At 40.8% G+C, this 13,151-nt stretch overlaps 1 protein-coding gene across 1 annotated transcript in view; it reads left to right on the forward strand.

Annotated features, from left to right (window-relative positions):
- Tmem135 (transmembrane protein 135) overlaps nucleotides 1–13,151 on the forward strand; it is a 207,130-nt gene that overhangs the window by 17,683 nt on the left and 176,296 nt on the right. Inside the window, exons 2-3 of the mRNA XM_059271733.1 lie at nucleotides 6,194–6,321; nucleotides 8,882–8,974. Of these exons, the coding sequence (XP_059127716.1) occupies nucleotides 6,194–6,321; nucleotides 8,882–8,974 (221 nt within the window). The remainder of the gene's footprint in view (nucleotides 1–6,193; nucleotides 6,322–8,881; nucleotides 8,975–13,151) is intronic.

Consider the following 13,151-nt stretch of genomic DNA (forward strand, 5'->3'; position numbering starts at 1 on the left):
GATGATGTCACAGCTGAGTATGAGAGTTTTAAAAATGACTTCAAGGCCAGCCAATTGTTGGTGTATTGTTTGCTTAGGCAGGGTTTTAAGCTGTTCACACTGCAGCACTCTGTGTGCATGGAGAATGAGAATGTTATGTTGCATACTGGAACACTTATATGATCACTCTGTCTGGACTCCAGGCTTCCCCAGGCCATAGACTGCTCAGAGTATCAGTGTCTCAGCGACTTGTAAACCGTGGCTGTAAGCTCTGGATAACAGCACAGTGACAAGAAAGTCCTGATTTCTAGAGCTTTGTGTCAGGTTTTCCCTTTATTTCAACAGACTGTACAGTTTGCTTTTACCAATATTATACAAGTGTCAAATTTCTCTTCTTTCCCATTAGTGGACATTTAGATTGTACTGGTATTTGTGGTTGATTGCAGATGCTGGAGAATGGTCTTTTGGTGGAAAGAAACATTGTATATTCTGGGCATACACTCAGGAGTAGAATTACTGACTCATAAGAGTAGATGTATGATTAGATGTAGTCCAAATTATCAAACAGCTTTTCACAGGAGCTGTACCAGTTTTACAGTATCACCAGCAATGTATGAGGACTTCATTTGTGCCCCATTTCCACCAGCACTCTGTATGGGCTTTTCATTTTCATGATTTTGGTGTGTGTGTTTCGTGGGGTACTTCTCCGATGGCAGTCTGAAGTGTGTGTGGGCTTTTTGAATACATTTTTGACAACAAAATGAACTCCTTATTTTGAGGTAAAAGTAGATTAAGATACAGCTGAAAGAAATAATAGTGATTCCGTGAACTTTTTATTCAGTTTCTTCCAATGGTATTCTCTTGCCAGACAGTACAACAGGATTGCAGTAAAGTACTGCCATTGATGCAGTCAAGATAGAATATAAGCTGGGAGATGGCTCGGTTGGTAGAGGGCTTTAGTTCATGAGTAGGAGGACCTGAGCTGGGTATAGTGGTGCACACCTTTAAACCCAGCACTAGGGAGGCAGAGACAGGTGGATGGATCTCTGTGAGTTCCAGGACAGCCAGAGCTACATGGTGAGACCCTGTCTCAAAAAAAAAAAAAAAAAAAAAAAAAAAAAAAAAAAAAAAAAAGCAGGAGCAGGACCTGAGTTTGGGTTGTTACCACTCATTAACTGCTATGCATGGAGCTTTGTGCTTGTAATCCTGGTGACTGGGAGGCAGAGACAGGAGGACTCTGGGTCACTGGCCAACTAGTGTAGTAGAATCTGTGATTCCAGATTCAATGAGAGACTCACAAAACGAGGTAGACCAAGATGAAGGGAGACATCGGACATCAACCTCTGGCTCCCAGAGGCACACGGGAATGTCCACATGCATAGACTACACACAAATGTGGATAGAGACATAGACACAAAGACACAGAATAGGGCCTGCAGACTTGGTTCAGTGCTAAGTGCACTGCCTGCTCTTCCTGAAGACCTGGGTTCAATTCTTAGCACATGCATGGTGGCTCTTAACCATCTATAATGCTATTTCTGGGGCATTGGACTTCCCCTTCTGGCCTCCAAGGGCACTGCATGTGCGTGGTGCAGATTATGGATGGGCAAAACACCAATTCACATTAAGAAAAAGACAGAGCAATATTGTCAGGGCAAGCATCCTTACCTTTGGCTTTTTATAGCTTCTATCTTCCTCATCCTTCTCCCTTTAGTTTCCGTCAGCCAGTAATTTATTCTTCATTTCTACACCTGTCATCAGAACAGTGTTACACAAGTGTGGAAGTGTACAGTGTGTGATCCTTTGAGATTGGCCTTTTTACCTTAGCATAGGCTGTTTCATATTACTGTTTTATGTCTTTTCTCCTTTTAAAATTTGTTTTGAAAATTTCATACATGTTTTCTTAGTTAGGGTTACTCTTGCTATGTTGAAACATGGCCAAACGCAAGATGGAGAGCAAAGGGATTATTTGGCTTAAACTTGCACATCATAGTCTGTCACTGAAGGAAGTCAGGCAGGAACTGAAACAGAGCAGGAGCCTGGAGCCAGGAGCTGATGAAGAGGCCATGGAGGGGTGCTGCTTACTAGCTTGCTCTCCATGTCTTTCTCAGCCTGCTTTCTTACAGAACCCAGGGCCACCAGCCCAGGGATGGCTCCACCCTCAATGGGCTGGGCCCTCCTCCATCAGTCACTAATTAAAAAAATGCCCTACAACAGATATTAAGAAGGCATTTTTTTTCCTATTGACGTTTCCTCCTTTCAGATAACTCTAGGTTGTGTCAAGTAGTCATAAAACTTGCCAAAACACATGTGTACAGTGTATCTGCTTAATCCCCACTCCTCCATCCAGCCCCCCTTCTCCCTACATCATGTCTCCCCATTGCATGTCAATTTCATGTAGTTTTTTTAAAAAACCTACTAACCCCAATTAGTGCTGTTCCTATGCATAGTGTGTGAGGTCATCCACAGAGGCATGGGCAACTAACCAGTGGTCATCTCCGACCTGAAAGAAAAATGACCCTCCATTCCCGCCATTAGCCCCTAAGCTAAGGATGGGGCATCAGCAGCCCCTCCTCCTCCATGCTAGACTTTGTAAAGCTCTCGAGCTTGTGGAGGTCTTGTGCAGGCTACCAACACCAGCTGCTGTGAGCGTCCAGAGGCCAGCCTTTGACAGCACGCTTCTCTGTCCTCAGCTTTTATATTTGTTCCGCTCCCTCCTGCATGATGTTTTTTTGAACCTTTTTGGGGAGAGGGGATTGACATATATGGGTGTTCAGCATGACTGACTGCTCACAGTTGCTTATTCTCAGCAGTTTGAGCAGGTAAATGAGCTCTGCATTAACCACTACCCTCTGCAATAAGAAGTTTCTCTGCTCAAGGCTGAGAGCTGTGGTTTGGGCCCTTTTTAAGTTGTTGGGTAGTAGCTATTCCATGGACACATCTCAGTTTGTTAAACCACTAACCTATTGAAGAACATCTGGTTTCATAATTTGACAATTATGAGCCAAGCTGTTATAAACATTTGTACACAAGTGACTTGTTAACATGAATTTTTATTTCTTAAAGATAAATAAATACCCAGGACAGCAATTACTGCTCCTATGGCAGTTGCTTGATTAGTTTTTCAACAAACTGCCGAAGTGTCCTGTAGCTTATCTTTATCATATTACAGTTCTGCTAGCAACAAATGACAGATGAGTGCACAGGTTGTTTGAATTCTTGCTGGCATTTGTTTTTGCCATTGTGTGTTGTGTGCCTTTGTAAGGTGTGGACACACGTGGGTGTGAGAGTGTGTGTGTGTGTGTGTGTGTGTGTGTGAGAGAGAGAGAGAGAGAGAGAGAGAGAGAGAGAGAGAGAGAGAGAGAGAGAGAGAGAGAGAGAGGGAGAGATCTACATGTGAGGGTTAGAGTCAGTGTCCATGTTGGGTGTGTTCCTCTGTCACTTCTCCACCTTCCTTTTTTGAGACAGTGCCTTTGATTTGAACTGGAAACACTTCATTTCAGCTTCCCTTTCTGTTCTGAGAATGTCTTTTCCTATCTTTATTCTAATTGGATTGTGTTTGTATTGTTGACTTTAAGATTTCTTACACATACACATATAGAAATATAATGAAATGTTAGTCTTTCATAGAGGTGGGCTTTCTATTTTTTCCCTATTCTGCAGCATATCTGTTGTTCTCCTGACAAGTTTTTCACCAAGAAATGAAGTCCAGTATATCAAATGTCCCTTTCACTTTTGGTATTAAGTCTAAAACCTCTTTGCTTTGCCTCATTTTCTTAAAGTTTTCTCCATTTCCCCCACAAGTTTTGTAGTTTTCTACATTATGTAATGTCTGTGATCCATTTTGAATTACTTTTTGCACAAAATGTGAAATCTAGTTTACTGTTCCTTCTGCCTCTCTCTTTCCAACTTGTGGATGGCCCCTAGTTTCACCACATCTGTTGAGAAGACTTTCTTCCCTCTGTGGAGTTGTTTTTGTGCCTTTATCAAAAATTAGATGTATTTGGAGGAACTTCTTGGTTCTGTATTGTTCTAGTCATCTGTTTTTCTGGTGTGTTGTCAAGAGTGTACAGTCAGATTCAGTAGCTTTTTTTTCTACATTTTGTTTTTTCTTATTTATAGTGATTCTCTTTCCTTTGCTTTCTATGTAGATTACATAACAGTCTATGTTCTCAGAGATCTCTTTAGCAGTGTGATAGGAATTGTGTTGGATCTGCATTTCACATCAGGGAGAATGGACATCTAATCATGAACATAACATGTACAGTAGATTTTGAATCTCCCCAAAGACCCGTGTGTTGAAGGCTTAGTTCCCTGACTCCAGTGCTATTGGAAGATGGAGGAAGCCTTAGTGGCAGGGCTGGTGGAAGGAAGTTAGGTCATTGGGGACCATTAGAAGGGAGGATTGGAACTGTGGCCCCTTTTTGTTTCTCTCCCCCGATTTCTGGCTGCCATGTGTTCCCACTCTGATATATTGCCTTACCACCCACAAAAGCACAGAGCCAGCTCCTGAGCAGGGACCCTCAAAACTGAGCACCAAACCCTTTTCTCCTGGCAAGCTCTTTACCACAGGGGTCTTGTCACAGTGAGGAGAAGCTGACTAAAGGCAAGTCTCTTGTTTGTTCTCTGGCGGTGGTGCATAGTTTCATCAGCAGTACCTTTCTCTGGATTAGCACACTGCCATATTGTGATTTGTTATTTACCCCCACTCCCCCAGACTTTTATATTCCTTGAAGGTAGGACTGGGCCATCTCTTTTGTTTTTCTTTATATGCATGGCTGTTGAGTTGCAATAGGAGAGATAGTCAGTTTCAGAGACCTTAAGGGTGAAATAAGACCTTAGGAGAGGCCACTGGATTTGCTGGTCTCCGACCTCAGGCCGGGATCTCTCCAGAAAGATGGAGGATGAAGGAAGAGGCTTTCGGTCTTCCTTTCTTCACTTCTCTGATTCCCTAATCTGCTCTAACCTTTGTTCCTTTGGTGAGGTTTCACAACTCTGGCCAAAGATTCCCTCTCACCTGTGAGGACTGTTACTATCAGTTCAACTGCTCTCCTCCTCCCCGAACCTTTGACCTGCCCGTGTTACCCCACTCCAGTGACCCTCCACATGCATTAGAGTGCCCACAACTGCTTTCTATAATTAGATCCCTATCAGGGGCATAGTATGATCAGTTTTTACTTAATTCCCTGTAACATTAATATTGTGTTCAGAGTAGACTCATATTTTGATTTTTATATTATTTCACTATTCCAGAGTTTTGGTGGTTTTAATTTAATCTAGAAATCATCCTTTTAAATTCAAAACTTACCAGAACCAAAACAAACAAACAAACAAACAAACAAATATGTATTTTCAATTTAAAATTAAGAGCTGAATCATAAAGGTTAATATTTTTCAACTTAAAATTAAAAGGTAAATCACTTCCAGGTTTTTAATTTTTGAATGTCTGTAGTATTTAGGGCTTTCCCATGTCATCATCCGAGGACAGTTTGTAGGAGTAGCTTCTCTCTTTCTCCCACGTGACTTCTGGGGATGACACTCAGATCCCAAGGCTTGGGCGCAGTGCCTTTATCCTCTGAGGCAGCTTGTTGGCCCATCTTTAAGGTCTTGATTTTCCCCCATGGCCCTAGAACGCCAGGAGTCATTAATTTGATGTTTTTTTATGCCTCTCCTCTATCCCTCCCAGCTGCTGTTTGAGTCCCTGAGTCATTGCTGTGTTTTTGGTTATCAGTCACTGAGGTGCTCCGAGGGTGCTGGGCTGGTAATGGCTAATGGAGCTTTGCTGTGGCATGCCATTTTATTTGGATGGCAAGTTACCTTTTCTTTTCTAAAGTATGTTTTTCATTTGAAAACTGCTTTTACGGCTTTACACGTACCTACCTACCTTGGAGCTGACTCATCATGTGACCATGTTGTAATTATTTTTATTATGACTTTTTTATTCTTATTTTTGTTTTTATTATATGTACCTACCTTGAAGCTCACGCATCATGTGCCTGTCTTGGAGCTGACTCATCACGTGATGAAAGCTGTCGATATTTTCAACTTAAGTGAATGCAAACATCGTCTGTTCTAAAACTTTGTTCATATAGAGGAGCTAGGAAAATGGCAGAGTTTTTTACTTTAGTCTTTAGCATATGCTTTTATTCAGTAGCTTCCACATAAGAGTGAATCTAAGTGATTGGCTGAAATAACAGAGCCTCTCTCTTTCCAGATTGCAGCCGTTCTCCGGAAGCGTAAGCTGGAGTATTACCTGTACAAGCTGCTCCCTGAGATCCTCCAGTCCGCCTCTTTCCTGACCGCTAATGGGGCCTTGTATATTACTTTCTTCTGTGTTTTAAGGTTGGTGCTCATAATCACCACTGCATGTTAATGAATTTGCTATATTGAAATGGAAACTGTCTTGCTGTTGCTGTGAAGAAACACCACAACTGAGGCAACTTGCAAAGGCATTTCATTGGGCACTTCTATACAGTTTCAGAGGGTGAGAGTCCATGATGAACACGGCAGGGAGCATGGCTGCTGGCAGCCCTGGCACTTGAGCAGTAGCTGAGAATACACATCCTGATCCTGATCCACAGGTGGCTGGGGAAGAGGGAGAGGAGGAAGAGGGAGGGACAGTGGAAGAAAGAGGCAAGAGAGGACACTGGCCTGGTGTGGGCTTTTTAAACTTCAGAGCCATCCCCCCACCTCTTCCACCCCCATTCTCCCCAACCCCAGACACAACTCCTCCTACGAGGCCATACCTTCTCACCCTCCTGAACACTCCACCAACTGGGAATCAAACATTGGAATATGTGAGCCTATGGGGTCTATCATCATTCAAACCCTACGGCAACAAAGGTCTGTTTGCATAATTGTGATTCAGGTTACTCTCTTTCTAGTTTAATTTGTGAAATAACATTTACCTCCAAGAAAATTTGTCAAAACAGGAACCTTGGATCTTGGCCTCATGATGTAAATTTCAAATTACTGGCCTGATTATGCAACAAAAGCACTTCAATATAACATTCCTTTTCTAAAGCCTACTGTAGTTCTGAGGTAGTTGGTCAGGATTTCTCATCAGGATCAGAATTCAAGAATGACCAGAAATTCAAAGCAACTGTCATATGAAGTTGGGTCCATAAAAGACACATGGTTGTGCCTCAGAGAGTGAGTAAGTTCCTGGCGTCTCCTCCTGCTGGACAGTGTTCTCATTCAGGCTTGTATTCCATCCCTGTGCTTCCTGCTGTCTGATGGACACAGTTCGACTTTCAGCCTTTTGAGTGCTGTTCTTAGCAACTTCTCACTGCTGTTGGAAGCAAACGTTTATATCTGTCAAGTTAAAAGTCACTTCATGTTATCTTCATCCTTGGGTTGTCTCAAGTAGTTTTGTATATTTTAGTTAGAATTAAGCATATAATTTCCGAATGGCTCTTATAGATTTTTTTTCTTTTAGCCCTAGTATTTATAAGCTTTATATAGTAGAGGCAGTAACTAGTAAAGTTTCATGCTACAGAGCAGATTGTATCTTGAAATTGACTTGGATATCTGTGTAAGGAGCTTGACCCTGTGGTCTCTGCAGTGCCAAAACTCGTTAGAACCTCAGGTACTGACCGCCCTGGAAGCTGCTGTGGCCACACACTGTTCTGTGGACTGCCTGGCTAAACAGTGGAAGCGTAGTTGATTTAACAATAAGATAGTGTCGGTGTTCTCCCTGGAGCTGTCTTCCTAAGTCCCTTTTCTCTAGAGCTTCGTAGATCCTGTAAGGGAAACCTCCTTGCAGGCTTTCAGACAAAAGGTTTTTAATGTCTCATAAGTGCTCATTAAGTGTTCATGGCAGTTAAAAAAACCCAGATTTCAATGAAAAAGATCATTTCTCAGATTCTTGATCCTTGTCTTTCTCTGCCTGCCCTCTACACTCCCCCATATTATATATATAGACATATGTACATATATTTGTGCAAATATGTGTGTATATGTATACATCTCTCTCTCTCTCTCTCTCTCTCTCTCTCTCTCTCTCTCTCTCTCTATATATATATATATATATATATATATATATATATATATATATATATATAGCTACTGATCAGTTTTGTTCAGATCATTTCTTACATTTAGAAGCTGGTTCTCTTTTTCTTAGGAGCATGTTTTGAAAGAAAAACATATCACATATCTGAAGCAAGGTATAGTGGCGCATGGCTTTTATCTTAGCACTCTGGTGGTTTAGGAGTTTGAAGCCAGCCTGGACTACATAAGTGAGTTCCAGGCCAGTCAGAGCTACAAAGTGAGACCCCCTTTCAAAAACATGTATTTCTGATGTCTCTAAATTTGTTTGGAAACATAATCAGTTAAGCTATTTGTAACATTTTGGGTACTATGAAGATTCCTACTTTCAATAACTAATGTTAATAAATAAGAAATAGTATCCACATAAAGCTAAAAAATATGTAATACTTCAGCAAGTGCTGCAAGAAAACATGAAGGGTTGTAAAGTGTAGAAGCAATCCCTTTTGAAATACCACTTGTGAGTCAGTGGGTGGCACACCCTACACTCAGGAGAGAAGGCAGGAGACAGAGGCTAGCCTGGGCTCCATGGTAAGCTAAAGGACATTATGGAATACACAGTAAAACTGTCTCACAAAAACAAACCAGATCTAAGCCAAGCAGCATCCATAACTACCATCTCAACAAGAACACTGGCAATGCTTGCAGAAACAGCTGGCATTTTCTGTAGACCTGCTGTGAGTGCTGCAGAGTGCTGGCGGAGAGGGATGGTGCATCTGGTCTGGGACTCGGTGGATCTGGGGTACTGTGGGGTTCTTGGATAAAAGGTGGGCGGAGAAGAGAAGCTTCTGTTTGTAAGGGCTGAAATGACCAACTAGGAATTTCATACAAAAATTCCAAATTTGAATTTCAGGAAGATCCTTGGAAAATTCTACTCCTGGACTCCTGGCTTTGGTGCTGCTCTACCAGCCTCCTATGTGGCCATTCTAATTGAGAGGAAAAGCAGGTAAACTTCACATGTCTACATGTTTAATAGAATTAGTTACCTGAAAGAATTTGATTTTATTTTTGCATATTAGTTATTATTACACAGGGATGAGAAACCTTTCCCTATGTATTTTTTCCATTGTGCAGCTGTTTGATTGAAATTAATTCTACATGAACATTATATTTATTGTCTATAAAATAAATATAAGGATATTGTAAAGATGCAACACAAAAATAAAGAAATGTAAATATAAAATAGTGAACAGAAATACCAGCTTCTTTTTAATTAAGTAATAGAAGGTTCTGTGATACAGCCTAATTAAAGCATGCTTATGCAGATTCCAGCGGCAGCCCATTTCCTTCACTGTATAGCACCTTCGTTATACCTAAGGAAGTTAATCAATTTTCTGTTGCCATCTAGGTCTGGTCCCTGCTGAAGGCTCACTGACTACCCTTTCATAGCAATTGCCCTCTGTAAGGAATCTTGTGAACAATTTTTTCTATTGTTATTCACATAAAATTTTCCATGTGAACTCATTCATACCATCCGTAGAACGTTATATAAGTTGTTGAGTCAGGGCAGTGAGAGCTGATGTTAAGGCCTTTCATAAGAACGAATTTGTCACTGCATGCATTGCTAAACTCAGAGACCTCATGGATGTTGTAATGCCTGAGAATTCAAAACAGGTTTTATTCTGCCTCAAAAGACAGCACAGCACAGAGCTCAGGTGGGGACTTCAGAGCCGACCTCTGGCTTAATAGTCTGGCTCTGCCACTAACTGTGTCCTCTCTGGCTTGTTCTTTCTCTGAAAAATGGGAGTAATGACAGTCTCTCATGCTTTCAGATGATTTAGTTAATATATGAAAAGATAATTAGAACAGCACAGTTATGTGCATGGTAAGCATAACTTTTTTTTGCATGTAATTAATGAGAGAGTTATTCTGTTGATGGCATCTTGAATCACTTTTAAAATGTGAATATTGGTTTTGAAAACATGTTCAAAAGATCTATTAGTCACACGAAACTTTAAACCTGTCTTTTTTTTTTTTTTTTTCCTTTTGGGTGGAAGAGTGTTTACTAGAGCAGGGACAGCTCATCATCATGACTGAAGAAAATGACAGGCCTTTTTCTAGAAGCATCCTTAATCACTGTGGCATGATTGACTTTTAGCATTTAAGTAGGATTATATTTTTGTAGTTATCTGATCATTTCAGCAGGAACTGGTGACATGAGTTTCCACAAAACTTCCAGAGTCAGCAGTTAGCAGTTTGTAATTTTACTTCATTTGCATGTGAGTGCATGTGTGTGTGTGTATGTGGCTGTGTGTGCTTATCATGTGGAAGCATGCTGTAGACATTAGGACCCTCTGTCTGAAACTTTATCAAAACATTTCCCTGCATAATCACAAATGTTCTCACACATAAGGAAACTAACAGTTATTCCTTGCTTTTGTGTAGATTGAAGTTTCTCGGTCCCACCCAGACAGCAACTGTTTTTATAAAATAATCACTCAGAGGCTTAATATTAACTACAAACTGTTTGGTCTGTGGCTCAGGCTTCTTGCTAGCTAGCTCTTTCATCTTAAATTAACCCATTTCTATTAATCTATGTATTGCCACATAGCTGTGGCATAACCAGTCTGCTGGCATCTCATTCCTTGGGTGGCTGGATGGCTGTCCTCTGACTCTGGGAAATGCAAATCAGAGCCACACGGAGACACCACCTCACACTACACAGAAGACCTGCTGGAGGGAACCGGAACCAGCAGCCACTTTAGCAAACACCTCGAAGTTACTCAAAAGGTTAAACATGACACCAGGTCAGCGAGCAAGTCTACAGCTGGGTTCATTCACCAGAGAAATGAAAAGATTAAGTCCATTCGGAAATGCGCACAAGCCTAAGGCAGCGTCATTCACACCTGGAAGCCTAAGGGGTTGGAAGCTCCATCACATGGGCTCTCTGAGGGCAACGAGCAGTGAGGCAGCACTTCACTTCATCTTAATCTTCAGTTTGAATGTACCACCTAACTTTATTCCTTGCCATTGGCCAAAACAGCTTTATTTATCAACCAATGAGAGCAACACATTCACAGCATACAGAAAGACCATCCCACAACATTTTTATATGTTTATTATGTGTTTATTCTAATTTTAAGGTTGTGTTGCTGTTAGTATTTAAGGCTTTGGATATCCTTATCACTGCTGAAAGTTATTCTGTAGATTATGCTTATAGTAGATTAATTAATGTCCTTTTCTGTAAATTTTTCTATCATAGTCTGTGTTACTTTTTTGATAAGGAATTACTTTGCAGTGAATCTAAAATAATAAAAGGTCCTATGCTGTTAATATTATTTTATTGCATTCTTGCTTTCCTGTTTGTGACCTAATAAGGTTTTCTGTGTAGCTTAATTTATGCCTAGGTTTTAAAAAGATAATTTTATGAATGCTTGAAAAATGGATGTTCTATTATTAGGGTTGAAAGGTATTTCTAAGTTCCATGCTGGTTATTGTGTTGTTTAGATTGTATCTTCCTTTTGAGGTAGAGTCTCTGTTATTAAAATATTTGAAGGACTTGGCATAGTGGCACACACCTGTACTCCCAGCACTGGGGAGGCAGAGGTGGAGGCAGAAGGAGCGCTCTGAGCTTGAGGCCAGCCTGGTCTACATAGTGAGTTTCAGGTTAGCCAGGGCAACGTTGTTAAGTCCATACCTAAACAAACAAACAAACAAAAGTTTTTATTCCTTTTGGCTTGAGTTCTATGTTGTTATATACATCACAATCGGGATTCTTTTTGTTTTTGCTTAGTATGTCTTAACATTTTTGAAACAGTTTATGTGTCTCTCATTTCATTTTGTTTGGGGAACCAATTTGAAAATCTTTGTATTTTGAGTAATATATATATAGTTCCTGGTACCATTGACGCCATTTATCGATATCACTGCCATGTTTTCTTTTTAGTTGTGCATATTATCTTCAGTGAAGCACTGTGGGGCCCATCTGCGTTTAGCCTTTAATGTTGAGAAGTTCACAGGCTCAGCGATGCAGGGTGCTTCTACTCTCCTGTCCTCTCACTGCACCTAATGTGAAACTAGGAAGTGGACATGGCTGTCACTGCCTGTAGAACTCAGGGTTCCCGTTTTCACTGCACTCATGTGTATGTGACAGTTCTGAGCAGCTTGTCCTCACGGGCTGACTTGTTTAATCCCCATTGCTGTCTGTACACAGTATGCTTTCATCACCACAAAGAGGACTTGAAGAGCTGCTGAAATGGAACCATGGAAGTGTATTATTTTAACGCAGGCCTTTTCTTTCCTTTTTAAACTAAGCATCATGCTGTTGATCCACCCAAGATGTTACCTGTATCACCAGTTCATTCCTTTTCTATTGCTTAGTTTTCCGTTATAGAAATATACAGGTGTGTACTTACGATTTATTCATCTTGTTATTCTACCCATGGCATAGTATTACTTTCCATCTATTTTGATTTTTTACATTTCTTTCATCAACTTTTGTCATTAGCAAATGTAGCTTCCATATCCTGTTTCAGAACAGTTGTAGTGTTCTTAGTATGAGTTTTGTTCATGCTTGTAAAAGAATAGTGGTTTTAAGTATATTTGTAAAGTTGTTCAATCTTCAGCATGGTCAATTCCAGGAATTTATTTTCACCTCCAATGAAGCCCCTTTGATAACTCACACTCATTCTCCACCCGACCCAGTCCTAGCAGTCACCAATCAATTTCGTGTCTACATATTCTCTTCTCCGGTTGTTTCATGTCAGTGGAGTCACACAGTATGTGGTTGTAGTCGGACTTGCTTTTTGGGCCGCCAGCTCACAAAAAAGAAAAAAAATGACACAGAGACTTACTATTAATTATGAAAGTTCAGCTTTAGCTTGGGCTTGTTTCCTAACTGGCTCTTATAACTTAAATTACCCCTCCCTCTTTTTTCTTTTTTTTTTTTTCTTTTTTTTTTTTGGTTTTTTAAGACAGGGTTCCCCTGTGTAGCTCTGGTTTTTTGGGAACTAGCTTTGTAGACCAGGATGGCCTCGAACTCAGAGATCTGCCTGTCTCTGCCACTGCCTCTGCAGTGCTGGGATCAAAGATGTGCCTCCCCACCCCCAACACACTCGTCACCTCATCTCCATGATAGCCATTTTGGTTATTCGACTCCCTCTTTCTTCTCCCAGAGTTCTCTC

Source organism: Peromyscus eremicus, chromosome 1 (assembly GCF_949786415.1).
Source record: "Peromyscus eremicus chromosome 1, PerEre_H2_v1, whole genome shotgun sequence".
Taxonomy (NCBI): domain Eukaryota; kingdom Metazoa; phylum Chordata; class Mammalia; order Rodentia; family Cricetidae; genus Peromyscus; species Peromyscus eremicus.